This window comes from Miscanthus floridulus, chromosome 13 (genome assembly GCF_019320115.1).
Source record: "Miscanthus floridulus cultivar M001 chromosome 13, ASM1932011v1, whole genome shotgun sequence".
NCBI lineage: Eukaryota > Viridiplantae > Streptophyta > Magnoliopsida > Poales > Poaceae > Miscanthus > Miscanthus floridulus.
Genome location: NC_089592.1, coordinates 89,417,013 through 89,442,421, shown reverse-complemented (window position 1 = coordinate 89,442,421; position 25,409 = coordinate 89,417,013). Strand labels below are relative to the sequence as shown.

General features: G+C 43.8%; 2 protein-coding genes and 1 pseudogene across 2 annotated transcripts; 2 read left to right on the top strand and 1 right to left on the bottom strand.

The window, feature by feature from the left end:
- Positions 1–9,560: 9,560 nt before the first annotated feature.
- On the top strand, positions 9,561–12,896 carry LOC136500367 (uncharacterized WD repeat-containing protein C2A9.03-like). Its single transcript, XM_066495705.1, has 9 exons — positions 9,561–9,862; positions 10,244–10,414; positions 10,508–10,594; positions 11,147–11,281; positions 11,391–11,501; positions 11,599–11,690; positions 11,793–11,898; positions 12,089–12,175; positions 12,264–12,896. Exons 1-9 carry the CDS (start codon positions 9,755–9,757, stop codon positions 12,675–12,677), a joined length of 1,311 nt encoding a protein of 436 aa, XP_066351802.1. The 5' UTR covers positions 9,561–9,754; the 3' UTR covers positions 12,678–12,896.
- A 133-nt stretch (positions 12,897–13,029) lies between these two features.
- On the bottom strand, positions 13,030–17,843 carry LOC136500277 (WPP domain-interacting protein 1-like). The gene is made up of 3 exons (XM_066495629.1): positions 17,685–17,843; positions 14,483–15,485; positions 13,030–13,955 (listed from the first exon to the last, which is right to left on the bottom strand). Exons 1-3 carry the CDS (start codon positions 17,841–17,843, stop codon positions 13,312–13,314), a joined length of 1,806 nt encoding a protein of 601 aa, XP_066351726.1. The 3' UTR covers positions 13,030–13,311.
- Positions 17,844–21,690: 3,847 nt separating this feature from the next.
- Positions 21,691–25,395, top strand: LOC136498911 (uncharacterized; annotated as a pseudogene).
- Positions 25,396–25,409: the final 14 nt, after the last annotated feature.

Below are 25,409 nucleotides of genomic sequence, written 5' to 3'. Positions count from 1 at the left end.
CCTTCTTGATGATCCTTGTTCTTTGTTGTAGCCTTGACAAAGCAGTTGGAGGCCCTTCAACTGGCGATGTACAATGCTATTGGGGCTCTAAACGCCCAAGGCGACCTACTGGCAAACCATCTCCAAGACATTACTGTGCGCGCTAGAGAGGTTGCCCTCCATGGCATTTGCCATGGGGCCGTTGTTGCCCTGATGATGGCCTAGGTGAACTCTAGGCATGAGCTCTGGTGGTTTTAGCCTAGTTTCATGAGCGGCCATGATCACCATGAATTGGTGGAGGACTTCGCTGGGCAAGCTGACGTAGTGGCGAACACCACTTCGGCCGAAGGGATCATGAATAATGTCTTCTTCGGCCCTTAGTTTGTACTTAGGAATATGAATGAAGGAACAAAGATTCCTTAGCCAATTTCTCTTCTATTTTTCTCTGTCTTGCGTTAATGCTCCCATGAACTGACCCTTGTGCGATTCATATACAACCGCACTGGCTTTTGCTCTCTTAGGCTAAATTAGGATTTTCATTTTTTGTTATAAAGGCGATACTCAGCTAGTATCGGCTGTCAAATCTAGCGATCATCCAAAATTGATCACACTTGAGCACTAATCTTAATCACCAGAGCTAAAAACCCCTAACAAAAAATGTTTCGAGAATAGCCGATGATGACTTTAAACATTCAATTATGGAATTCCTAAAATCATCGGTTGCCAAGCTCCTTCGAAATGCTGCACGTTCAAATTCAATCTCAATTCTTCAAAATAGAATGACCATATTCCCATGAACCAATGAAAGCAATGCTTAGCTGTTCCACGATGATTAACTAAAGAACTTTATTAAAACTAACTCTCAGAGCCAATTGCTTGGATCGGCTGTTGATGTTCATCGTTGATCTTGATAAAGACTCATTCCTAGACTCTACCAGAGAAGCACTCGCAATCTTCAAACTCCCAGTAGGCCGGATTAGCAAGTGTCACACTTACGAATGTATTAGCTTGAATAACTTCAACATTGTCTCCTTGCCACTGGATAAGGCATTGGTGCATCGTTGAAGGAATACAACAATTAGCATGGATCCAATCACGACCAAGAAGTAGACTGTATGTTCCTTTGTCGTTGATGACGAAGAAAGTAGTAGGTAGGGTCTTACTCCCAATCGTCATTTCAACGTTAATGGCCCCTCGGGTCTTAGATGCATTGCCACCAAAATCTTTTAGCTTCATGTCAGTTTCAAGCAAATCTCTAGGACCTTTTTCAAGCTTGTGGAATGTGGTATAAGGCATCAAATTGACCACAGCACCTCGATCGACTAACATCTTGGTCATCGGCTTCTCATCAATAAATCCTTTCATGTATAAAGCCTTCAAGTGCCGATGCTGAGATGACTTATCAAATATAGCTTGTTGGGACTGGAGGGCTAGCTAAGCCACTGCTTCTCCCAATTCTTCTTCATCAAATCCTTCTCCATTGGACTCTTCTTGTTCATACTTGGATGGAGCTCTGAATTCTCCAGGTAAGATGGTGACCATATCAATGTTAGCCGATGGCTTACCCTTATTGGCTGTTTGTTTAATGCGCCATGTCCGAGGTCTGCTATACTTCTAAGCTTCTAATTCTGTATTACTCAAGCATTGAACTCTTCTTTTCTAGCTCCTTGTTAGACCTCCCGGACACCATTGGCCCTCTTGTCAAATATACTCTTTCTCTTCATCACGGCTGGCCTAGTTTTGATCATACACACGCTTACACAGCCGATCATGAACTCCTTCATTTTTACTCGCCGATCCATGTTGTTAGATTGATAACTCAAGCGTTCATAGATGGACCGATGATTGGCTTGAAATTGCCAAAATTCTTAATACTAATTACTACACTCTGGGTAGTTACGTCTTATGGGCAATTTCAAACCTTTGTTCCAGCAGTGTCTGAAGAAAGGACAATTCCAATGTAACTCATCTTGTTCTCTTTCATGCCTCTCTTCTTCTCACCGTCGCTCATATTATTATTCTTCAAGCCGGCGCTGGTAATCCTCCTTTTGGCATTGCCACTTGTTCAACAAGATTCTAGAAATCACACGAGGACGCATAACACCAGCTCTGGATGTCTCACCTTGACCGTATCGGCTCTTTTGTTGATCGTGTTGCTGCTTAGCCTTCTTGTATTCATTAGCCAATGTCTGAACCTTAGGGTTGATTGACCCATCTTCTTTGGCCTTAGCCGATGTCAAGACCTTTGTCTTCTCTTTAGCTAATTAAAACTCTACCATATGCACCCTTGGAAAAGGATGCCCATCTATGTCCATTACCGATTTCTTGGTTGGCTCAAACTTGATCTTCCCTTGTTCAATGGCCTTATGAATGTGCAAGCAGAAGACTATGCATTCATTAGTATTATGGTTGGAAGCATTGTGAAACTTGCAGTATTTCTTCCCTTTGAGTTCTCTAGCTGAAGGGATCACATGATTTGTAGGTAATTTCAATTGCTTCTTCTCTAGCAACAAATCAAAGATCTTATTGGCCTTTTTGACATCGAAGTCGTAGGCACTTTCTGTCTCCTTCACCTAAGGACAAGATATAGGAGCCTTGCCCCATGTCTACTCGGTGGTTGCAACTTTTGGATCATCTTTATCAGAGTCTACATCGTATGGATCAGACATAGCTACAGTACCCTTCAAATATTTCTCCTTACACATGGTCCAAAGCTAGCCTTCAAAAGCAGACACTCTCTAAACTAAGTGAGACAAGTTTTCAAATTCCTGGCCATTAAAATTTTCTCTGATTGCTAGAGACATTCCTTAAAGGGTCAATTCAATCAATTGGCCATCAGACAGATTCAATGAGTAGCAATGACTCCTTACTTCTCTAAATCTTTGAATGAACTCAGAGCCTGACTCACTATTTCTCTACCGCATGCTTGTCAAATCTGTGATCTTCTTCTCTCCTATCCCACTATAGAAGTATGCGTGGAACTTGTTCTCTAGATCGGCCCATCCGGTGATTGAGTTTGGTTCAAGTGATAAAAACCAATTGAAGGCTGGTCCAGATATGGACAAGGGGAAGAATCAAACTTTATGTGCCTCCTCAATAGATGCATCTCCGAGTTGAACGAGATAGCGACTGATATGCTCTATGGTTGTCATCTCATCTATCTCGGTAAATTTGGAGAAATCTGGGACTCTGTAGCATGGAGGGAGTTGCACAATATCATACCATGTTGGGTATAGGCGTTGGTAAGAGCCAACCTGACCCTTCGGTTTTAGACCAAACTGGCTCTACATCATAGCAGTTATTCTATTGACCAACTCATCAATGTTCATGTTAGCAACTTGTTGTCTCGGCTGTCCTTGAGTCTGAGCTTGAGAGCCTTGTACTTGAACTTATTGACCCTGAGCCGGAGACTGTTGTCCTTGGACTTGAAACTGCTGGAGTTGTTGCGCATTACAATAGTAAGGATTCTGGTACCTAGGATGTGGTAAAAGCTTATATGTGCTGGCATCCAAAACCAAATGATATCCTTCTGGATAGTCGATCTGAGCATTATGAGTTATGTATCCTTGCAATTGACTATTGAAGTAATTTGGATCAATATTCTTTATGATCCTCTGCACTGATGAAGCAATTTTATGGGCCGACTATGGTGTCTGATATGAGGTACTGAATTTCCCTTGAGCCAACCATTGCACAACCTGCTGAGTGATTGGTGAGGTTGGTTGCTGGACTGAATACACCTAGTTTTGTCCAGTAGGAAGCTGAGCTGCTTGCATGATAGGGGCACTTGGTGACTACTGCGCTGGTGGTTGCACCCCTATTGTTGGCAGGGCTTGATCTTGAACCCTGTTGTTGACAGGGCTTGACCTTACCCCCCTGCTGTTGGCTAAACCTAAAGATCCTGAGCTTGTCCTCCTAGAAGCTGCTATATTGGTGGCTATTGAAACTATCCACCATTCAGCTGCTGACTAGAACTAGGCACACTGCTTCCCATAGCTGAAGGATTAAAGCCATTGAAATATGATGGTCCCACTTGATCAACCGGTGCTCCAAAGAAAACTTCTTTCAAAACATTGCCAACTGTATTGGCTAGCACCTGATTGTGATTTGTGAAGGCTTCATGAATAGTCTTATGGACCATCTAGGCAGCAATTCTAGCTTTAGCTTCTTCATTCGGATCGCTCTACCTACGCAGGAGGACCCTTGGTAGTGGAGTCTTCTGAACAACTGAATCGCGTGTCCTACTATAAGACAACAGCCACTTCTCTCAGAACTCTTCCACTGCCTTGTTGATGAGTGCCCTTTGCTCATTGTGCAAGTCTTTAAGGTTGACCTTAAAGATCATCTGGTTATCCATGTTGACGATTATGGTCCCACCGGGCGTGCCAACAGTGTGTAGACGACAAAAAGTGGCTCACCACCAGCACACAAAGCAAGCCGAGAGAAACCACGTGGAGCAGATCCCAAGCTCTCTCCAGACTTAGGAGGACACCGGACCGAATGGTCGTGACCTAGGGCGTGCCAGTCAATTTGACCCTATAATTGACAAGGAGGAAAGATTGATCAATAATTTAAGGTGGAATATGCCGGTGTTTGTCCAGATAGTTCTAAATGTGCGGCTAAGTAGCTGATGAGATAAGGCTATTGACTAGATATTCGATATCTAGCATGTTTGTGATGCATGATAAGTAAAACGAACATATCGGCAATTATCTGTTACTCAATTGTATGGATCTAAATAGCCGATGATCATAAGAACATGAAAAGATGTAATAAATAGGCGTGAAAACATTCAAATTAATTGAGAAACATGCTATCTTTTAACCAAGGTAAAAACAAGTAAGAGCATGTAAATAGCCAATATATTCTCAATAGGCAGGGTATCGACTAAAACAGCCGATTCCAGTGAAAGTAAACTCATAACATGCAAGCACTCAACCATTAAACATGGATACGTCCATACACCTATCAAATCCAATCTACTATCTCTAACGGTGGGGTTCAAGCTGGACCGATGCATCCATGATAAAGATAACAGGTTAAACCTTCAAAGAATACGAATCTATATGCGCTTAACGGAATCGTGAAAACATGCCACGATCATGAAAGCACAGGCGATCGGCTAAATAGCTGATGCGGACATAGCATGTAGCCAGAAACTATGTTTGACCATAAGCGAGACTTATTATCTGGTGATTTCCAATCTATAGTGCTAACAGTGGGGGTCGGCCGGATCGATGGCAACCATAATAACAGTTCTAGACTAGATCTCGTCAACTAGCAAGCTCACTTAGGGTTAAACACGCCTTGACCACATGCTATCTTCGATCAAGATTGGAGCAAAACGGCTAATCTAACCGAAACCATCGTCAAAGAGAGATGTAAACAGAGTAAAGCAACAAGACGATGATTCAAAGGAATATAAAGCCGATTCGTTTCTAATCGGGTAAGGGGTGAAGAATACCCTAGTTATAACAAGATCTATAGCTAGCAAATCTATTAAAACAGCAAGGAAACCCTACCAATCTTAATAGATTTAACCCATAACTAATCTGTATAAAAATTTGTATGAGATCGAGCCAGACAGATGCAACCGTACAAATTTTGATAAGAATCGAAGGATAACTTGTATCAGTAATTGTAAGAGATACGAGCCGGACCGATGCAACCTTACAATAACTGATGATAACTAACTTATAAAAGCTCGCAAGAGGTCAAACCTAACCGATGCAGCCTTATAAACAAAGTATAAGTTGTGACGGATACTCACAAATAAACCGGATGTCGAACCTAACCGATGCAACCCTGCTTGCCGAAGAACTTGTCAAAATCTACTCTACTCCTACTCCTAATGGGTGGCGTAAGCTAAAAAAGTAAAGTTACTTTTGTTTGATCGATGAAAGATGTCTATTACAATAACTAGAGTTCAATATTTATACCCGAGGCTTGACTACGAGTCCTGGTCAAACAAGACCGGTTACAAATCTTAGGAAAGAGAACAAGACTTTCTAAATTAAGATAACTTGGACTTCAATCTTTCCTTTCTGCGAAATCCGACGTGTCTTCTTGTCTTATGTCGTGCCGTCTTCATCGTTGAGGCCTACTTCTCGAGATGTCGTCATCTCATCCTCTCATTCTGTTTGGCAACTCAGTTAGCCGATTTTGCTGATTGTTTTGGCTGTCTTTGGTAAATCTCAAAACTCAGGGTTTCCACATCCGAACCAAATTTCGGTGTCAACACAGTGACTAGAGGAAAAAGTAGCTCTGTCGTGAGTAGATCGGCTGATGAGGACAACAACAATGTTGGTTAGTGATGTTAGCCTCATAATAGAGTGAAAGGCCACATAGGTATATGAGTCTTTGAGGGACGCCCAACGCTGGTAGTCATTTAGCCTCACCTAAAAGTACTGGTCCATGTAGACCGAGGTAATCTAAGGTTACTATTCTCTCAATGAAGGCTAGACTTTTTAGTCCCACGAGTCACGTCTGTTGCTGGCAGACGTACACTACTTTTCCTCCTCGACTGAACGTGGTCCTGGGAAGATGATGTCACAGTAGGGTGCCTCTTCGCCACAACGCTTGCTTCAACCAATGCCTTCGCCTTTTAACAGTTGAGGAGATCTTACAGCCTGCGAAGCTATCAATATCCCAGTGATGTGGACTACTGGCTCGGACGTGGTGCATTGGGCACGTCCTGAACCACCAATCTAGCATCACATGCTACTCTTCCTTTTGCAGTACTCACGTCACAAGTGCTTCAGGTTTACAGTTTTGTTGGAGCCTTGGTCTCTTTCCTTTTCCTAGCATGGTCTTGTTTTTGGCGACAGTGCATTCTTTAGTAGTGGTTTTAATCTTATGTCAGAGCAAGTGTCTATTACCTCTACAAGCCGCTATGACGTCATACAAAGCCTCTATTCGAGCTGATTTAAGCAAATGTGGAGGTTGAGGCTACTAGTCATCTTGGAGTGTTGGGTGTGTTTGGCTCACAGCCACGTCCAACAGTGACGACGCCTAAGGTACATCGTCAGAATTCTACTCCACAACTGTGGCAGAAATTTGCACCGTAAAAGCATATGACTGCCGCAGTTTACGAGTGAACCAAACAGCAGCTGTGCATTGTGTGGCGTGCGGCAGGTTAGGCTTGGCCTTAGGGCCACAACCACAACACTCGTGTTGTTAGTTGCACCGTGTGTTCACCAGTGATCACACGTCCTCTGTGTGCAGCTAATTTGTCTCTACAAACTGCAATCTTGTGGTCCGTCCGTCAAGCTGAGCCTTCCGAAACTGTCGCTTGCTCTCTGCTTGGTTCCCGCAGAAAATTGAGGTCCTGTGACCTTGTGATAGTTCAGGATCAGGACGCCAGATCGACGTGGGGGAGAGAAAAAAAGAAGAAGACAGGCGGTTGGCTCGTCTCCAAGCTGTGGATCTGTCGTAATTACTATACTATTATAATTAGGCCACACATGGAACAAAAAGCACGTACAAGTCGTAGATCAATGTTTGCGTTGCAGGTTTGGAACAATCCTCTAAATAATTAATAATGTGAGCAGTTTTGTAGCAATCCTTGAATAATCAATAATGTGAGGCCAACTGCACTTGACGCAACATCTTCTGATAAAAAAGAGAATGATGATGACATCTTTCACACGGTACTCGTATCTTTCAAAAAATATTGTAGGTTTTAGTGGCGTCGTTTTTTTAAGTGCCACGTAGATAAGGGGTAAGAACAGGACTCTCTATATCTGTTCTAATCGATAGGAATAGAGATTTTGATAGAAAAAAATATCCTCTAACAACTTGTCTAATTGATTATTTAAATATAGTCATTCTTTATTTCGGATTTCTCGCTAGCCAAAAATAGATAGCAAGAATAGCTCTCTAAAGTGTGCATAGGATATAGAAAAGCTATTGGAGAGTGAAAAAATATAGAAAACATTTTTTTATGTAAATAACTCAACAAATAACGATTTAGACAGTGAATTTTAGAAAGACTCACCGAGATGCTCTAAGTATACGGTGAGATGCCTACAGTGACTTTGTTAAATTCAAAATCTGTCAGTTCAGTTTGAATTCAAACGTGCTAAAAAAATAGAAAGAAAAAGAAAATATGTAGTTCAAAAAATCTAATAAAAAAAAGAAGGAAAGGAAAACAGTGTGCGGCTAATTCCGGGGGTGGCAGCCGCAGCGCCAGCCATGTGGCGGCGTGCGAGCGCCGAACCTGACCTGACGGATCCAATCCATGGGCCATCATGGCCCCTTGTTTGCTGTCTTGCGACTTGCGAGGACTGAACTGGATAAGCACGGCCTTCGCGAAGCGACAGTCAAATGTTAGTACTCGTTGTATATGTTTCGCACATTTCCTGGGAACCCACTTCTGTATCCATCTATCTGCAACGACGTCCCTGCTAGATGATGATCTGATCGGAATGCAACACGTGAAAAAGGGCTAGCGTCGTTTAGGCCCGCCTCGAGTTTACAATTTTGATTGTAGTTGGTGATATAATTAAAAGCTGTTGGAAGGGATTTGTCAGTTAAATCTCTATTCCTATTAATAAGAAAAATATAAAGAGGCTCTCAGAATTGCTCTAGGCAAGGGTAACTCCAAAAGACTCTGTGTATTCTTTGTAATTGTTAGCAATAGAGATTCCGGTGAAAAAAACATTCTTCAACAGCTTCTTTAATTAGATATCTAAACGTAGCCATCTTCTATTCTAAATTTCTCTTTCGCTAAAGATGAAGAGCGAGAATAACTCTCTAGAGTACGCATAAGATATAAAAAAGTTGTCAAAGAGTGAAAATATAGAAAATGTTTTTTATTCAAATGACTCTGAAATAATGGTTTAGAGAGTGAGTTTTAGAAATACTTTTGGAGATGTTCGGAGTGATGTTCCTGTTATGTGTACTTTCAGATATCATAAAGTATCTTGACCGTTTTGTTTCTCTCTCGCACTCTTTTTTATGAGCACTATATATAGAGCAATATACTTTTCAAGGTTTAACTAAGTTCATAAAAGAAGAGTATTAATACTTATAACACATAATGGATATACTATAAAAACATATCTTATTATAAAATTAATAATAGTTAGAGCATTTGTTATCATAAATAATGATACCTTTCGTGTAGATTTAATCAAGTTTAAAATCCTCTAAAAAATCAAGTTTAAAATAGTTTGACTTGGTACAATACTTCAATTGCATTTTTTTCTGATAGAGGGAGTACTTGTTACATTTGACTTTGCACGGTCTTCTATGCATGTCTTTTGATCACTGGTATCTCCTACAATATACTATTAAATCGTTTAGTTTATAAGATTTGTAAGTATTTTGACTACAAATAAACCAATATATCTTGTATGTGTCCAAATTAGAATATTAATTAACAGCTATTGATGCTTGTAGTTTAAGATTTTTGTTGACCAAAAAAATACAATCCTAAAAGACATGTTTTCGTGACCGGGGGTGCATCACATCACATCACATAATAAATAAATGATTTTTGCGGGGTCAAAGTGCAAAGGGCTATCTTCCTTTTCTTTTTAAAAGGAATGGAGTGGCACCGAACTGGAAGGCGTGCGGCACGCCGTGTTTCTGCTCCGGTAGCTCCAGAGAACTCAGAACCAGATCTCAACCACAATCCAGGCCTGCTCCTTCGCTGGACACTGAACCATCAAGGCGGAGCGTCCTTGCAGCAAAACTTCCCGATACCTCGAGCAAAAATCTGGTCTGGTTTGGCTCAAATTCGCCTTTCTTTTGGGGGCGGTTCTTAGGGGCCATGTCGCAGCACGACGACGACCTTGCTGGAGTTCATCCGGAAGAAGGAGACCGCCACGGCGTTCGAATGGATGACTCCGACTACGAGGACGATGAGTTGGACCAATCTGTAAGCGTACCCGCCCGCTGCTCTGTTCTTTGTTCTTGAGAGTCGAGACATGATTTTGCTCTGAAATGCTGCTGCTTTGTTTTTTAGCCCTGTTTTTAATTTCTTTGTTCAAACTCAATCTCCTAATGATGCCGAGCCCATGCCTTGATTTTACATAAATTATAGGAGTATATGTGAGGCTTGTTCTGAACTGATGATAAATGCTTATGTAGTTCAATGCAGAGTTTTACTTCTTTTTTTAACTAACAGAGTTTTATTTTAATTGCGACCTTTTTTTTTGTTTGTTTAATTTAGTCTCTATCGTTGCTGTCACTAGCTTTTGAGGATGCAGGTAGAAAAATTTGCTATGCTCTAACACAAAAGGCAATTTTGTGTTTGTAGACTAGTAAAGCGACTGAACATATCACGGCTATGGATGTGAAGAAGGGGAAGGATATACAAGGGATCCCCTGGGACATGATGGCGACTACAAGAGACAAGTACAGGCAGTCGAGGTTGCAGCGGTATGCCAACTTTGAGAACGTACCTAATTCCGGAAGGACTTCAGAGAAGGCATGACATAGCTACACATTTCAGATTAATTACCTGGTTGAGTTGAGTACCTCTTTAGGCCGAGTAAAATTTTGTGTGGCAATACTGGTGCAGGAATGCATGCCTGCAGAGAAAGGCCAACTCTACTATGAGTTTCAGCACAGCACGAGGTCGGTGAAATCGACCATCCTTCATTTCCAGGTGAGCCATGGTTTCGAGTGTCTCTTGTTCCAAATGTTAGTTTTAGAAGATTGTTAGACGTCATAATTGAGACAGTTTAACTGCTCTCTTTTTTTTTTGTTTCTTTCCTGAAGGATTGTTAATCACGTGTTGAAGTTGAATTATTCTAGAAGATTGTTAATTGCTTGGCATGTTTCTCATGTCTGACTAGAAAGAGGAGGCTACTTATCTTGACTAACTAGTAAAGTAAAACACTCTTTAAGTAATACCACCAAGAGTTTAGCCTTTTCTGATTCCCCTCAACATTTGCATAGCCGGACAGCGGCAACTCAATTAAATTGCAATTGTGGTATCCTAACACAGGAATAGACATTCACAATGAACTATTCTCAAAAATGAATTAACATTTCTATTTCATAATTTTGGGAGCCAGCTGCTCTATTTTTAAGCGTACAATGTAGGGCCTTGTAGCTCTGTATGTATGTTATACCGAACAGTCAGATGCTCTGATGGTATTAATTGCCTTCTCAGGTCCTGCAAATTTGTTAAGCTCGTTCCAACCCTGTTTTGCAGTTGAGAAATTTAGTATGGGCAACGACAAGGCACGATGTGTATCTTATTTCAAACTTTTCTGTGCTTCATTGGTCAGCACTGACTTGTAAAAAGCAAGAAGTCATTGATCTTCAAGGACATGTCACACCATGTGAGGTACATATCACTTTCCAAATGTTCATTTCAACTTTTCATTTTTCTTCCAGAGCCTTGTCTATTTGATTTATGGTAACACAGCCTTATGTTCTTTGTGCTTTGACTTCAGAAGCACCATGGGAATTACTACGACGGATTTTATCGGACTCCAGTTAGTACTTTGGCAGTGAAGCATAACTTGCTTGTTATTGGTGGGTTTCATGGGGAAATAATATGCAAGGTGATATTTTTCATCCTCAATGTCTTTTCCTATTTTTGCCTTCTAGAAGATTTTGCAATCAGGGTTTGATGCTTATTTGTTTGCCTGGGAAATGAAGTTTCTGGATCGTCAAGGAGTAAGCTACTGCTGCAAGTCAACACATGATGACAATGGTATTACTAATTCTTTGGAGATATTTGAGAAACCTAGGTACTTTATTTTTCGCAGGCAATCAAATCGATTATTTTGCTTATGAGGAATTGAAATGCATGAATCTCAATATAACGATGTTTCTTGTCCATTTCTTTGCAGTGGTTCTCTGCACTTCCTGGCATCAAACAATGATTGTGGACTTAGAGACTTTGACATGGAAAGATTTCAAATATGCAATAACTTCCGTTTTGCTTGGCCCGTGAATGTAAGTTTGCAGTACATTCTTTAACTGTCTATTTTTAATGCTGGATATGTTGCATAGCTTGTTGAATTTTCCATTTTTCTATTTAATTCTAGCTGCTGAAGTCAATGCTCATGATTTGTCAAAAGTTTCTTAAATGAGGACAGAAACACGGTACTGAATCCTGTTTTGGCCCCTGATTAATTTTCTGCAGCATACATCATTGAGCCCTGATGGTAAACTTGCTGCTATTGTGGGGGACAATCCTGATGGACTTCTGATTGATGCTAATTCAGGAAAGGTAAGTGGTACGCAGTCTACAGTCACTGATTTTATATAATAAATTCATAATTCATATATACAAGCTTGCATCTGTTTGTTTCTCGCAGACGGTTCACGAACTCTGTGGTCATTTGGATTACTCCTTTGCATCAGCATGGAATCCAGATGGCCGAACATTTGCCACTGGAAACCAAGACAAGACATGCAGGGTCTGGGACATCCGCAATCTCTCCAAATCAGTTGCTGTATTGGGTGGCAACATTGGAGCCATCAGGTCGATTCGCTACACATCCGATGGGAAGTTCATGGCAATGACTGAACCCGCAGATTTCATCCACATCTTTGATGTCGAGAGTGGGTATAGCAGGAAGCAGGAACTGGACTTCTTTGGTGAGATCGCAGGCATATCGTTCAGTCCTGACACTGAAGCTCTCTTTGTTGGTGTGCATGATCGCGTATTCAGCTGCCTCCTCCAGTTCAATCGGCGACGGTTCTACTCATACCTTGATTCGCCACTGTGATCTAGTGCTGGTAGAGACCTGTGAGATCGACATCACAGGTTGTAGAAACAAGAAAAATGTGCATATGTTCATAGGTTTTGCTGTGAAGGAACTGGAGAATGGTGTGTTAACTTTTGCTAAACAAGCTGTAGCAAACCATCTTTTCGGAGATCTGTGCTGCTGCTGCTGTAACGTTGTTGTATATAAAGTGTTGATCAGTGGTTGACTGATTTCACACAAGTTGTCCATCGAATCTAGCTAGTTTTAGCTTTAGATCCAGTTCGTCGTCTCTTACAAGAGAGTCAAAACCAACAGATAATCTTACAGGTTCAGGTTCAGTGACAATACTAGGCACCAGCGGACTTGACATGTCACATGTGCAAGAATTTTGACCTGCTTAAAGACAACACACAAGGCACCAACGCACTTGACATAATGACATGTCGCACGTGCAATATTTTTGACCTGCTTAAAAGACACGCATATGAAGAACCAAGATGTAGCAGCATATTGACCTTACACACTGACAGATATTATGAGTACGAGGCTAACACATGAACATTAAGTTACAAGGGAACTTTCACAGGCGTGTTTACACAAAGGATTTCCCAATATACTCTCGTATAAGGTTTTCCAGATATAGTCTCATACAAGCTCAAGTAGGTACAACCTTGGTAGACGAGGGTGAGGGCCGCATAAGATAGGTTCCCATAGCAATACACAGCAGTAAAAACTCAACAAAACAAAAGAGCGAAACCCTACTCGCCTTATATCGCAGCTGCAACACTTCTGAACTACTGGACAGCACTTTGCACTGCAGTTGTAGCTTCTCTGCCATCTCCTCTAACACCATTGCTCTGCTTTCAGTGCGTCGGAGTTTAAGTCCAAGCAGCTTGTAATCTTCAGATAGAGACTTTTGTGTTTGGTATAGAGCCATTTGATCCTCGGCCAGAGTTGCCGAGGTATGATAGGCTCTAGTCAGGATGATGCACTGAATCTCTGATTCCATCTTCTCCTGGAAGAGCTGATCAAGTTCACATTGTGACAGCAGCAGATTGGTACTCTCTCTAGTGGTTTTCCCTGGTTGCATTTGAGCATGAATTGCTTCAAGTTCATATGCTCTTGAAGCCTTCTCCTTGATCAAGGCTGATGCTTCTTCCAACCTGGACTCAAGATGTTTTATCCTTACCATTAAGTCTTCATTAGATTCCTCGAGATGGACTGACCCACTCCATTCATCATCACTGACATCAAACTCATCACTTGGCTCTTTCCCAATTGCCATGATTTTTCCTATCTCTGCAACATGCATATGAGAAATGATTGTATTAGAGAGAGTACTATGTAGAGGATAGTAGTATTTCAATCTACTACATATATGAAAGAAATGTAAACAAGCTGCTGGTGTTAGCAAATGAAACGAAAAGGAATTTATTCTAGGGAAAAACATATAGGTGCAGTATGTACTGCAGCCTCTTATTCAAATCTCCCTCCAACAAATGACCACTACACAATGCAGCGTTCCAGGAAACTGAGCAAACATCTTTAGTAAGCTAGGTAGCGGGTAAATCCTGATTTTTCACTCTGAAGCATAGAGAAATATGTGGCAATGTGGACTTCAGATGCTGTGGACTTCAGATTCTAACAGATGCAGCCACACAAACTACATCTTACAAATAACTTTGATTAGATTTAGACAGACAGTTCAAACATACTACAGAGTGGAGTTTGAATAGCAGGGTTTGGTTTGCGAAAGAATCATAAGGTTCTGAAACTGCATGTGTCCCATCTCATGGAAATAATAAGCATAGACAATTTGACCATACCATTCTCCAGTGCTTCCTGTGCTGTGTGAAGTACCAAAATCGACTCATTGCAAGGATCAGCACCCCAATACATCCTTCCATTGCCACCGTTCCCAACACTCTCCTCACCAGCACTTGACCGGACCGATCTGCCCGCCACACTACTGCCATTCCCTCTGCAGCGACCCGTAGATCGGACCTCCTGGCTCAGCTGCTCCTCGTCACCGTGGCCACAGCAACCAGAGAAGACCTTGCGAACACCATTGAGGACTGCGGCACCCAGCTGCTGCCGGGCCTTCACGACGGCGTTGGAGCTGCGGAGGCCAGACTCGACGCTGGACCGCGAGCACCCAGCCTCGGTGGAAATGGAAGCGGCGGCGGCGCGGGGCCGCGGCCTGTCCCGCTCCCGCGGAGAGAGCACCACCGAGGCGTGGTCGCATCCCGGGAGCGGCACGCGCGGCGCGGGAGCGGCCGTGGAGGATCTGGTACTCCGGTCCTCGCTGTTGCCCGCGCCGACGGAGAAGCCGAGGCCCAGGCCCGGCGGCGGTAGCGGGACGAAGCGGGACTCGACGGAGGCGGTGGAGCTCTCGGAGGCGGCGGACGCGTCGTGCTTGCCCCAGGGCGCGCCGCCGGCGGCGAGGGGTAGCCTGCGCTTGTGGAGCTGCGCGTCGCCCTCGCCCCCGCCCCCGTCCCCGCCGCCAGTGCTGTCTCTCGGCCGTTCCTGGTCCCGCCGGATACGCCGCCATCGACGGAGGCCGCGGCCCTTGGTGGCGGCCGCCGCGGGGGACGGGGAGGGGAAAGTCTTGATCTTGGGAGCAGCCACCGCCCCCGGGGACTCGGCGGGGCCGTTCGCCACGGCGTTCACGCTGGGCGCCTGGGCGTCGGAGGAGAGGAGTAGCCAACCGCCACGGCGGGTAGGGGGGACAGGGGTTTGGGTTTTCTCGTGTAGTGCTCTCCTCGTGCCCTCGTGGGCTGGGAATTCTTGTGCCGCGTGGGAGTATGGGGCCGGGGGGTGCCAGCGGAACTGCAACGTCGACACGACGAGCAGAGTGGGGAAACGAGGAAATTATTATTTGATAGTTTGGCTACGGGCACTCGAGTGTTAGTCCGAAAACATTTTTTTTTCTCAGCTTCTTCTTCCTTAAGCTCGATGCGTCGCCGCCGTCCACTGCCCACCGCCCCGTTGTTGTACGGTAGGGTCTCGTTAGAGCTCCGCCGCACACAGTCGCGGAGCTCCGGCGCCTCCTAGCCGCTGAAACCGTAACCGCCGCCCTCCTGCCGTCTCCACCGCCTAGTTAGCCTGCCTCCCCTCCCGAGCCCCTTCTAAGCCCGTCAAAGTTGGAGAAGAAGAGGAGGAGAGGCTGGAGATAGAGAAAAATAAATGGGAGAGGAATAAGTGTTGAGATGGAGAGGAACACTCGAGTGTCATCTAGCATTTCTCTTTTTTCTGCCATTTTTTATTTGCCAACAGAATTGCAAGTGCGCAGGATAGACTGACGAGATGTGAGGGCAAATCTGGGCTCTTCTTCTGGACGAAGCCCATTTGTTTGGTCACACGTAGAATACTAGAGTGAAAATGCATTGTCGGCTATCAAACTTGGTAACGAGTGTCAAATAGGTCAACAAACTTCTAAAATGTCCACTTTTCTACCCAAAAAAACTTCTAAATTATCCATCTAGGTACAGGAACTTGGCTCTAACTGCGACACGTGTCCAAAAGGACTCAGCCTAGACCCGCTTGCTGACAGCCTTCCACGGGGCGCGAGCTAGGTCTAACACCTTTTTTATTTGGGAGAAAACGCTCTCCCGTTTCTCTTCCCTTTCTTCTCCCCACACATGTGCTCAGTTTCATGGCGGCGACGGATGGAACCCTAACCCCCATTCCTTTACCCTTTTCTTGGCCGCGGCTCCGGGCTGCTGGTAGCGGTGACTCCAACCTCTGATCCAAGGTCATTAATGGATGGGGGCAACAATGTGTCAGGTCCAAGGCGAAGGAATGCAAGGATTGAACTTCCTCTTGTTCTCTGCAGCAAGTGCAAGTGCTGGACGATGAATGCATTGAAGGCAAAGACGAAGGAGAACTACGACCGCAACTTCTACATCTGTCCTAGTCGCACTGTGATTACATTAGGAGCTCGGTTGTTTCATTTTCTTTCTCGGTTATCTCAATCCCCGTTGCAATTGGTTGTAGAGAGATGGCGGTGGTTGTCCCTTTTGCCATTAAGAAGAAGATTACGAGAAATATTTGATTGACTTCAAGTTAGTTCCTCCCTTTATATTCTAGTGTTCAACACAACAGTTGGTCAGGAGAAGAAGGATGAGGTTGAACAACCAGTTTCGCTGATACGTTCATTTTCTTCGGAACAAGCTAAAGAAGATAGAGTTAAAAAGCTGGAAATGCTGGTAGAAATTGCTAGGGGGATTGTAGTGTTGATGAAATGCTTGGTTGTAGTTTTTACTAGTTTTAGTGTCTAACATGTATGCAATTGTTAAGAGTGGCTGAACCATCTGCACCTTTGAGTAAGGAATTATATAATATATGTTGTAGGGTGAACCATCTGCCCTTTTATATGTATATATGGAAGTATGTAACGAATCTTTTGAACTTAATCAATGGAATGCATTTGTCCAAATGCAGAACTAACCATACATTTCTCATACAACTAAAAAGAACAAAGTGTGGACATTTTTTAGTGCGACATTTGTTTTGGTTCGTCCGTCTGCCCACGCCTGCGATCCCACGACATCTCCTTGATTGAATATTGTCTGTCATGTGATAGAGGAATCGTGGTAAAATAGAAAGTAGAAAATTATTGTGATATCCATATACACATTGCATGTTTGCATGCACCAACATACATGGCAACGAGCAAAAGGAAAGAGAATTAACACAGAAGAAAAGATAATTAAGATAAAAGGAACTTCTTTGCATTTTTGAGAACCTTGCCAAATCTGTCTATATTTAATTACTTTCCATCTTTGCATTTGCAAAAGGGACAGTTTTTTCTCCTTTCATTTGGTTTCAGCTCACATGTTCCATCTGCCTCGGTCTCCTCCATGCTCGTCGCTCCCCTTGCGATCGCGGCATCGCTCCCCTCCCCTCTGTGACTCCCCGCTTGGCCGTGCTGCACGCCTTCGACCACCGTGAGGCGGCGCGGCGTCCATGGTGCTGGAGGGCCAGATCGGGGGCACTGTGGTGCTGGTGAAGAAGGACGCGCTCAACTTGGGCCACTTCCAGGCGTCGCTCCTCGATAGTATCCACCATATCCTTGGCTAGGACACCGGGCTCGCCTTCCAGCTCGACAGCGCCACCAAAGCCGACCACCGTGAGGTGGCACGGCGTCCCGGTGCTGGAGGCGGCGCACGCGTCCGTGCGCGGCATCCCGGCGGCGCAGGTGGTCAACCAGGGTATGCCCACCCCCTTCCCTGCTCTCCCTTCTGTGCGAAAAAGCAGACACTTAAGTGGGGAATGTAACGCGAGCAACATGTTCGACAAAATGTATCTCCATGCTAGCAAAAGATAGCACCTGCACTTGTGCAATCTCTGAAACGAGCTGGAACTAAATGATACACTGCATGGAGCGAATAGGTATATATGCACAGTGCCACACCACTGGTGACAAAAATATAGAGTATAGGAAAACTACGAGCAGTTTGATAAGGTAGCTCACTGACCTGCTAGCCTCAATTAGTGGCAAATGATCATACTGCGGTTTCTCGATCAAGTTTTGTACCTATAAAAAATTTACAAAATGTTATTGAAGCATTTCAAATTTATCATATGGAAAAAATGCATCGGCAGGATGTTATTAAATTCGCAAGGCATGTTATTAGAACTAACACATATGACAATGAATGCTTAATGATATGGCTTTTGTTTTCTAACATGAAGGAGAGCTGCATATATCTTTATATTCTAGCCAGAATCCCAGATCATAGAATAATGTTGATGGTTTCTTATTTCTGAATGATTCAAATGCCACGGTGAAACATTCCTAACCAAGTGATCACATTGATTTTTAAGCATACTCATGATCAAGCTTGTTAAGGTCCTAAGAAATCTTTCCACAACTTGAATATACTGAAAATATTGTGATGACTGATGAGCAGTCTATCACTCGATACAAAATCACTAAATGCCTATACTAAATATATAGAACAAAAGGTAAACTGGCGTGTATCCCTAAATCACTAAATGCCTATAGTAACAGGTCTGGAGCTAAGTTTGACTAGAAAATTACCAATTCAGAATAGAAACATCAGGAAGTCTCATTTCAGAATAGAAATATCAGGAATTCTTACTTTAGACAACAGTTCTTGGCTTTCAGGAGGCTGCTTCTTTAGACTTTGAGGTAAAATTACAGTAAGCAACTCTGGCTTTTTAGCTCTTAAAGCACCCCTGATAACAGCGGCATTTGTTCCAGAAGCCCCAGATGTGAATATATGATTTTTCTGCAAATTCTCAGGATTCGAGTTCATGTCATTCTGCCCATATCACTACTACAGAAATGATTTTGCGAGACACCCAAAAACTTAACCGAGGCGGACGCCTATTTTAGCCCGCCACGGTAAATCCCACGATTTACCGAGGCGGGCGTTTTTTATTTACCGTGGTGGGCACTTTTGCCCGCCTCGAAAAATTGATTTACCGAGACGGGCACCTTAAAATACCCGCCACGGTTAATAGGTATTAACCGTGGCGGGCATTTTAAGGTGTCCGCCTCGGTAAATTGATTTTCCGAGGCGGGCGCGTTATAAGGCCCGCCACGGAAAATGGCCTGGCCCAACTGGCCCAAGACGAAGCCCGATAGCCACTCCAGGTATAAATAGGCACACTTCATCGCGATCCTCGGCTCCCTCTCACTCTCAGATCCACACGGCGCTCCTGCTCCCTCTCCTCCAACTCTCACTCGTGCCCCTCTCCCTCACACCGTCTCGGCGCGCCGCCCCTCTCCTCCAGCTAGCCTCCATCTCCCTCTCCACCCCATGACGCCGGTGATGGCGCTGCAAGGCGGGCATACCCGGTGGTGCGCGCCGTGGCCGGCGGCAAGGACCGCCATAGCAAGGTGGCGGCGGCGTCCACCACGGCGTCCCCGACGAATCTGGCCTCACCACGGCGGTGGCCTTCCTCCCTCCCTCTCCATGGCGCGGATCGACACGGCGCGGATCCACGACGGCGGCCTTCCCCTCCCTCCTCGCGGCGGTGGCGGCTGGGGCATCCACGACGACGACGGTGACTGGGGCCAGATCCACGACGGCTGGGGCCAGATCCATGGCGGCGGCACCTGCTCCGGCGGGGATCCACGGCGGCGCGGCCCACGGTGGCGCGGCGCGTGGAGGTAGGTACATCACTTCCCTCCCTCTCCCTCTTCCTTCATCTCCCTCTCCCTCTTCCTTTGCAGATGACGACGATGAGATCCGACCACCATGGCCCAGATCCAACCCCCACGACGCGTATCCGGTGGTGGGTCCATCCACAGCGCCAGATCCGTGGCGTGTGGGCCGCTCGATTGAGGTGGTGGGCGGATCCGGTGCGGAGGAGCTCCCTGACCGCGGTGGTGGGCGGATCCAGCAAGGTGGGAACGGGTGCGTCGGTGGGTTGGGCTAGGAACGTACGGGCTCGCTGGCGGGCTTGAGAATGGGCTCGCCGACGGGCTCCTAGGGTTTTTTTTTGTTTTTTTAATGATTTACCGTGGCGGGCGTCCTAATGTGTCCGCCGCGGTAAATCAATTAACCGCAGCGGGCAAAGCGGCCCGCCGCAGGAAGGCCACGATTTACCGTGACCTTTACGCGGTGGCGAACGCGTTTGCCCGCTACGGGAAAGCAAATTCGTCCGCCACGAAAAACGTTTCTGGTAGTAGTGTATTTTAATGAATAGAGTTGCAGTGTGGTGTATGTTTCCGTCATTTTGCATCTATTTTGGGATGAGGTTTAAATATATAATATTGGGGCACTATACCGTCATTCTACAGTGTTTCCTCCACTGTAATCTACGTGGCATAGTGCCTACCTTCTCTTTGATTTAGAAAGATATTAACTGTTCCTTGGGAATATTAGTTAGCTGCCAAGATTATTGGCATTTTTGGATCTGGAAATATAGATAGATATGTTGATAAGGCACTGAATGGGCTTAGTCTGTAGCTGTTTACATAATTTTATGAATGGGTGGGTGTTCATGGGGAGACAGCAGATTGCTTCTTGAATAATCGAGTGCAAATACTATCTCTGTTCGCAGGTGGTTCAAGCACGGGCGTAGAAGCAAATCTGAAACAAAAAAATATATGTAAGGTGCTTGCTCGAGCTCCATGACCTAATGAACTGATGTTTTTTTAATCATCTTAGTACTGCTTGTTGCTTGTAGTATAATCCAGAGCAATATTTTAATATATTCAATTTGAGGAGTGTTGTTATCAAATTAGTCTCATGAGAAGAAAAAAAATATTTTTTTTCTTATTTAAGATGGCTGATGAAGAAAGACTAACTCCCATATTTCGTGGAATCCATGTGAAAACTCCTTGGAATAAATACACTTTAGCTTAGATGCTTATGAAATTCTTGATACAGTGAGTGTTTATGTTTGTTAAGATCTTTTCGAATTTGAATCCATTGCTTTGCAAACCTACCTGTTGTCAGTCTTGCAGCAGCTCTAAACCTACATGCTACTACTAATGGTTTTCACCTTATAAACGAAAATGCGCACCTAAAAAATAGAAGCATCGAACAGGAATTAACATATTTTTTTTGCACTGAATCTAGAGGAACACACTGACATACTTGATAAGCAACTTTGTACTGATTGCCATAGAAAAAGACTTTCCCTTACCATATGTTCAGACGACCTCCCTGCTTTTTTGCACTGAACATTTTTTTAAAGAATTGATTCATTGCGCGCACGGGCATATACCAGTTAAGGTGTTACATAATTAGCAATTGATATTAGGACCTAAAAACAATTGACCATTCAGGTAGTCAATAGGATCCTAAATGGGTACGATAGGAGGCGGTGTCCATTCAGGTAGTAAATGGTTTTAGCATGTGTGTCTCTAATGTTACTTATTTTGTATCATGAATATCAATATTTTCTAATACAAACTTAGTCAAAGTACATTTTGTTAGACGGAGGGAGTATTTCACTCTTTCTAGCGTCAATGGAACTTTTTATCAACTCTCTCATGGATAAGTTTGATAATACGAATTTATTGGTTAATTTTGTGTTCAGTGAAATCACAATGGAACATATGCAAAATAATGAAGGTCGTGCACCATTTGAAGACTTGACAAACATCATCAATGGAGGTAATTGTTTATACTCATGTCCATAGACGCATTCACTTGTATTATTTATGGTAATTAAGCAAATATTTATCAACTTATTTTCAAACAGGTGACCATACAACATCAAATTCACAAGCGCAAATAGATGAACGTGCGCAGCGTAAAAGAGAAAGAGAAAAAACACGACATGCATCAATGACTCAAGAAGAAAGGGATGAAAAAAATAAAAAAAAACTTAGGAAAAAGTATCATCAAACAAAGGAAAACACGGATGCCACCAAGCTAAAAAGGGAGAGGGAAAAGGCATGATTGGCGGCAATGATTCAGGAAGAAAGAAATGAAAAAATAGAAAGCGTTGTGAACTATATCATCAGAAAAAGCAGGTAAATCTGATTTTGCTTTTCTAAATTCAGTGTTGCCATTTTTAGTTTATTTAATATATAGTGAATGCCGTGTGGTACCAGTTGGAGTTGATTCGACCACGGAAAGCACTGATGTCTATGAAGATAGTGACTGGCTACATCGAAACAACTCATACAATCCCATGAAGATTGATAAAGATAACACATGTACCATTTTGGTTTTTTTCCTAAATACTAATTATTTTTTCTTGTGTTTGTATGATGCCGAGGCTGAGGTTAATATCATGTTATTATATATATGTAGATGAATACTCTGATAAATGTATAGATCAAAGTGGCATGATTGGCATGACTGATGCATCATCTGATCTAAACCCAGGTACATTGTTTTTTTCATTAATGTTATCTATTTGAGAAGAAAAAGTGTAGTGGGCAACCCAATTGTGGTTCATGACAATGTAATAATAAATTAATGTTCTTGCAATATGTGCACTTCTGTATTTTATTTGAGACCGTACTTTTCTATTATATATAGGTGCTGTAAATGCATCCAGTTCCATCGACAATATTGTCACATGTCCAAAAGAGCGTAAGCGTGAGCTAGATAGAGCACGAAGGGCTGCAATGTCTCCTGAACAAAAGGCGCTTTTAAATAAGAGACGGCGTGACTTGTATGCACAGAAAAATGCTACAAGAAAACTACAAATGACTCCACAAGGAGAAAGAGTTGAAACGAAAAGAGAGCAAGAAAAAATACAATAGGATGGTGAGAGAACACCGAGCAAACAATTTGCATCCAGACTCAATAGCCATGGAGAGCTCTCACTTTAACCCTCAGTTTATTTTTCCTTCTTCACCTCAATCGCACGAAGCGCCTTCACACGAGATGGAAATACGCGAATTGAGGGGCACGCCTGTTAACGTCGCGCCGACTGTAGTTCAAAATCCAGAAGTCTAGACCCCTGAAGTGGCTACGACATAGACCATACATAGGCAACGAGTGACCACTGGAGAGAGAAATGCCCTTCTATCCCGTCGCAATCGGGCTTTTGAAGCAAACATTGGAAGAAGTGCTAGAGGGTGTGTGGATGGAAAGTGCAATGATTCGAACGACCCAACTCAACCGAGTGTGGTTTACAACGGTAATTAGCCTTGATCACTATATATTGTCGGTACTTTCACCTTCGCTCTTCTATTCTAAAAACTCATACCTTTTGTTACTACAGGTGGTGTCACCCAGGAAACTCTAGTTCCACCACCTAATAATTGCACAGGTACATAGACACAACCGTCTATAGTTGGCGGTACCTCTTCAATGCCTCCAAACGGTGCACAAGCTCATACGCCAGACTCTATGGCCGAGGATGGTATTTTCTTTATTAAATTTATCCTTTTTTTATTTTTTGTATGCCATTATGTTTCTCTCATCATATATGTGGCCATGTTGCACAGACTATGATGAGGATGTCATATTTGAGGAGGACGAGGAAGAGGATGAGGCGTACTTTTTTGCCAGACAAGGTACATCGTGTAATAGTCAAAACATTCTTTCATAAACTTTCTTTCAACGCATAACACATCAACATTTTGTTAGAAGACGCGAGCAGGGAACCGACGTTGAGCACATTCTCAACATGGACGAGGAAGAGAACAGTGAGCCTAATGTCCCAAATCCATACGATAGGGTTTACGCTAATGTCCCATCAGAGTCACACATGCTACCGTCGGTGCCGAACTACGAGCACTGCAACACAAAGAAATTCGAGGGTGAACCGCCCAGATTCTGTTGTCGGGGTGGAAAGATTCATCTTTCAACTCCTGAGACACCACCAGAGCTCATGAGGTTGTGGTCAAGCTCGGACGCTGATGCTAGGCACTTTCATGCAAACATTAGATATTTCAATGGCCACTTCTCTGTACTGCCACTTAGATCGTGTGACCACTAACATGTGAATCTGTGGTGTCTACACATTCCGTGCCCATGGCCAGATTTACCATAACATACGATCATTTGGTAAAGAGGATGGTGTCAAAAAGAGACACCTCGAGCTTTATTTTTATGACAATGATCTGTCCCTCGAGCATCGGATGAGCAAGTGCCGTGAGCAATGCACCCAAAAAGATAGAGAAGTTATAGAGCAATTGGTTAGTATCTTTAATGAGAATCCCTACTCTCAGCAACTAAGGAGTATGGGACACGTTGAAAACCTCGAGGATTACCAGGTTGAGTTGAACCTTGACCAGCGGCTTGACCAGAGAACATATAATGTGCCATTGACATCAGAGGTGGCCGCCGTCTGGGTTGAGGGGAGTGAGCGTCACGGCCAATTTGAGCATAGTGTTCTCCTGCAAGGGAAGGATTGGTCTATACATGGCATCTGCTCATATAATGCATGCTACGACCCACTGTCATACCCGGTGTTCTTTCCAATGGGTGAGCTCAGGTGGCACAACTGCATTCCAAAAGTGGGTGTGACTATGGGTCAAGTTGATCAAGCTCGAGCAATCCACAAAAAGCATGCTGAGAATGGTGACGATGATGATAGAGGTAACTTGAACTCTTTTCAATAATGCAATATAAACTCTTTTCTGTTAACGCATGATACTAATTCAAACAATGTCTCCCTGTAGAACCTGTTTCGAATACATGTGTCTCCGTGCACGACTACTACTGCTACAAGTTCCAGATGCAGCCAGGGATATTTAATCTAATACTCTATGGCCGACGTCTTTTCTAGCAGTTCGCCGTCGACACCTACATCAAGATTGAGAGCTCGCATTTAGACTACATGAGGAACAATCAGGATACTTTGAGGGCTGACCTATACTAAGGCCTGGTGGATAGCATGCATTCGGGTGAAGGATCTACTGAGAATGTCGAAAGGCGTACTGTCCTGTCTTCATCATTCATCGGAGGACCCCGTGATATGAGGCGCTGATACATGGATGCAATGGCTCTGGTGCGAAAGTATGGTAAACCTGATATCTTCCTCACAATGATGTGCAACCCTAACTGGGTTGAGATCAAGAATGAACTTTATCCAGGCCAGACACCATAGGACCGCCCAGATCTCATCACATGGGTCTTCAGAGCAAAGTTAGAGGCGATGAGGAAAATGTTGATGGAGAAAGACATACTTGGGAAGGTGAAGGCCTAGGTATATGTAGTGGAGTTCCAGAAGAGGGGCTTGCCGCATGCACACTTCTTGCTGATAATGGAACAGAAGTACAAGCTCACATGTCCCGAGCAATATGACATGATTATCAGTGCAGAGCTACCAAACAAGAAGAAGTACCCTGAGCTCTACAAG

Excerpts from the sequence above, each read along its gene's own strand:
- LOC136500367 (XM_066495705.1), top strand. The coding sequence starts at position 9,755 with ATGTCGCAGCACGACGACGACCTTGCTGGAGTTCATCCGGAAGAAGGA. Across the intron at positions 11,691-11,792 it reads GAGATATTTGAGAAACCTAG|TGGTTCTCTGCACTTCCTGG; the intron begins GTACTTTATTTT and ends ATTTCTTTGCAG. Across the intron at positions 11,899-12,088 it reads GTTTTGCTTGGCCCGTGAAT|CATACATCATTGAGCCCTGA; the intron begins GTAAGTTTGCAG and ends AATTTTCTGCAG.
- LOC136500277 (XM_066495629.1), bottom strand. The coding sequence starts at position 17,843 with ATGCCGCGCACGGACGCGTGCGCCGCCTCCAGCACCGGGACGCCGTGC. Across the intron at positions 15,486-17,684 it reads GACGCCTGGAAGTGGCCCAA|TTCCGCTGGCACCCCCCGGC; the intron begins GTTGAGCGCGTC and ends TCGACGTTGCAG. Across the intron at positions 13,956-14,482 it reads ACAGGAAGCACTGGAGAATG|AGATAGGAAAAATCATGGCA; the intron begins GTATGGTCAAAT and ends TGCATGTTGCAG.